Source organism: Helianthus annuus, chromosome 10 (genome assembly GCF_002127325.2).
Source record: "Helianthus annuus cultivar XRQ/B chromosome 10, HanXRQr2.0-SUNRISE, whole genome shotgun sequence".
NCBI classification, from domain to species: Eukaryota; Viridiplantae; Streptophyta; class Magnoliopsida; order Asterales; family Asteraceae; genus Helianthus; species Helianthus annuus.
The window spans coordinates 30,074,744-30,076,116 of NC_035442.2; the positions used below are offsets into that span (position 1 = coordinate 30,074,744).

At 35.5% G+C, this 1,373-nt stretch overlaps 1 protein-coding gene across 1 annotated transcript; it reads right to left on the reverse strand.

Annotated features, from left to right (window-relative positions):
- Positions 1 to 421: 421 nt before the first annotated feature.
- LOC110880910 (protein NIM1-INTERACTING 1-like) lies at positions 422 to 727 on the reverse strand. Its single transcript, XM_022129337.1, has one exon. It carries the CDS (start codon positions 725 to 727, stop codon positions 422 to 424), a length of 306 nt encoding a protein of 101 aa, XP_021985029.1.
- Between the last annotated feature and the right edge of the window lie 646 nt (positions 728 to 1,373).

Below are 1,373 nucleotides of genomic sequence, written 5' to 3' on the forward strand. Positions count from 1 at the left end.
TTGAAAAAAAAAAAGTTCAATATAATAATTTTGGTATCAGGGGCGAGGCTTTGTTTTTAATAGATTAGGGTTTTCTATTTAGAAGGGAATGACGACGAAGTTTGTTGTTCGTCCACTTGCTATATTTATGTAATTTGCCCTGGTGATTGGAATGAAAATTGTTAATAATAATTCAAGTCGAACCCTATAAACTCGGCTCGTTAGATGTTGTTTCAGTTTATCCTTTTGTGCTAGAGCTCAAATTACATACTAAAGTTTCTAGCTTACTCATTGGATGACTCAATACTATGTAACACAATTATATGTAACTAACGTTATAAATTGGCACAAAAGGATGAAACTCCCGTTAGAACTTAAAAGATCCATTATTATTGTGAATCTGGTGATCATTTTCCCCAAAAGGATTACTATTACAACAGATCTACAACGATAGCTTGAGGTTCAACTTATCATCATCGTCTTCTTCTTCTTCGTGTTTATGATTATGATGTTGATTTACCGGGAGGGTGACATGGAAATCTTGATGTTCAAAAGAGGAAGAAGACGGAGACTGAAAATGATGTAATTTTCTTCTTTTATTTGCTGTCTCCATTTCTGCTAGCTCCTGCTGTCTTCGGTCGCGTGCTTCACGGAAACTTCTAATGAGTGAAAAGAATATCTCCATCTTTTTTTCGTCGTCGTCGTGTTCGTCGTTGAAAGTTCTGGTTATGTTTTTATGGTTTTCCATGGAGAATTAGAGATTAATGAACGGTTGAAAATTGAGAAGTTGCAATGAAATGAAGATGGTGTGATTTTGTGAAAGAGTTTAATTTATATAAGGAGTTGATGGTGGGAGTGATTTGGAATTTGGCATTGTTTCTATGTATTGTCATACGTCATGTTTGGGACGTAGATTGGCTTACGTCAGCGTTGATGATGGTACGATTACCAGCCGCCCATGTAGAGCCACTCTTGTATTATTTTAATATTTTTATAATATTCTTTTGATTTGATATTGAAAGCGTAGACTTAGTTTTATATGGGAGGAGAGCTATTTACAAGTAACTTGTAAATAATTAAGGAGAAATTATTAATGAGTTGAGCTTGGTTTCTTGCTTATAGCTAGCTAGAGCTGTTTATGGAGTGAGTTGAGCTCGGCTAGCTTAAGGTTATACTCAAGTTTGAAGTTAAACGAGTTAGCTTGGCTCGTCGTTTGACGAGGTATGACCCGCATCGGTCAACCCGACTCGGTTACAACCTATTATATTAATATAAATACAAATGATTATTCTAAAACCTTCCATATCTACATGGAAGTTGCACAACCAAATCTCCAACTTTTCGGGAAGATCGTGCAAATCTCTAACTTATCGGAATATATCCTAGGTTAAAGG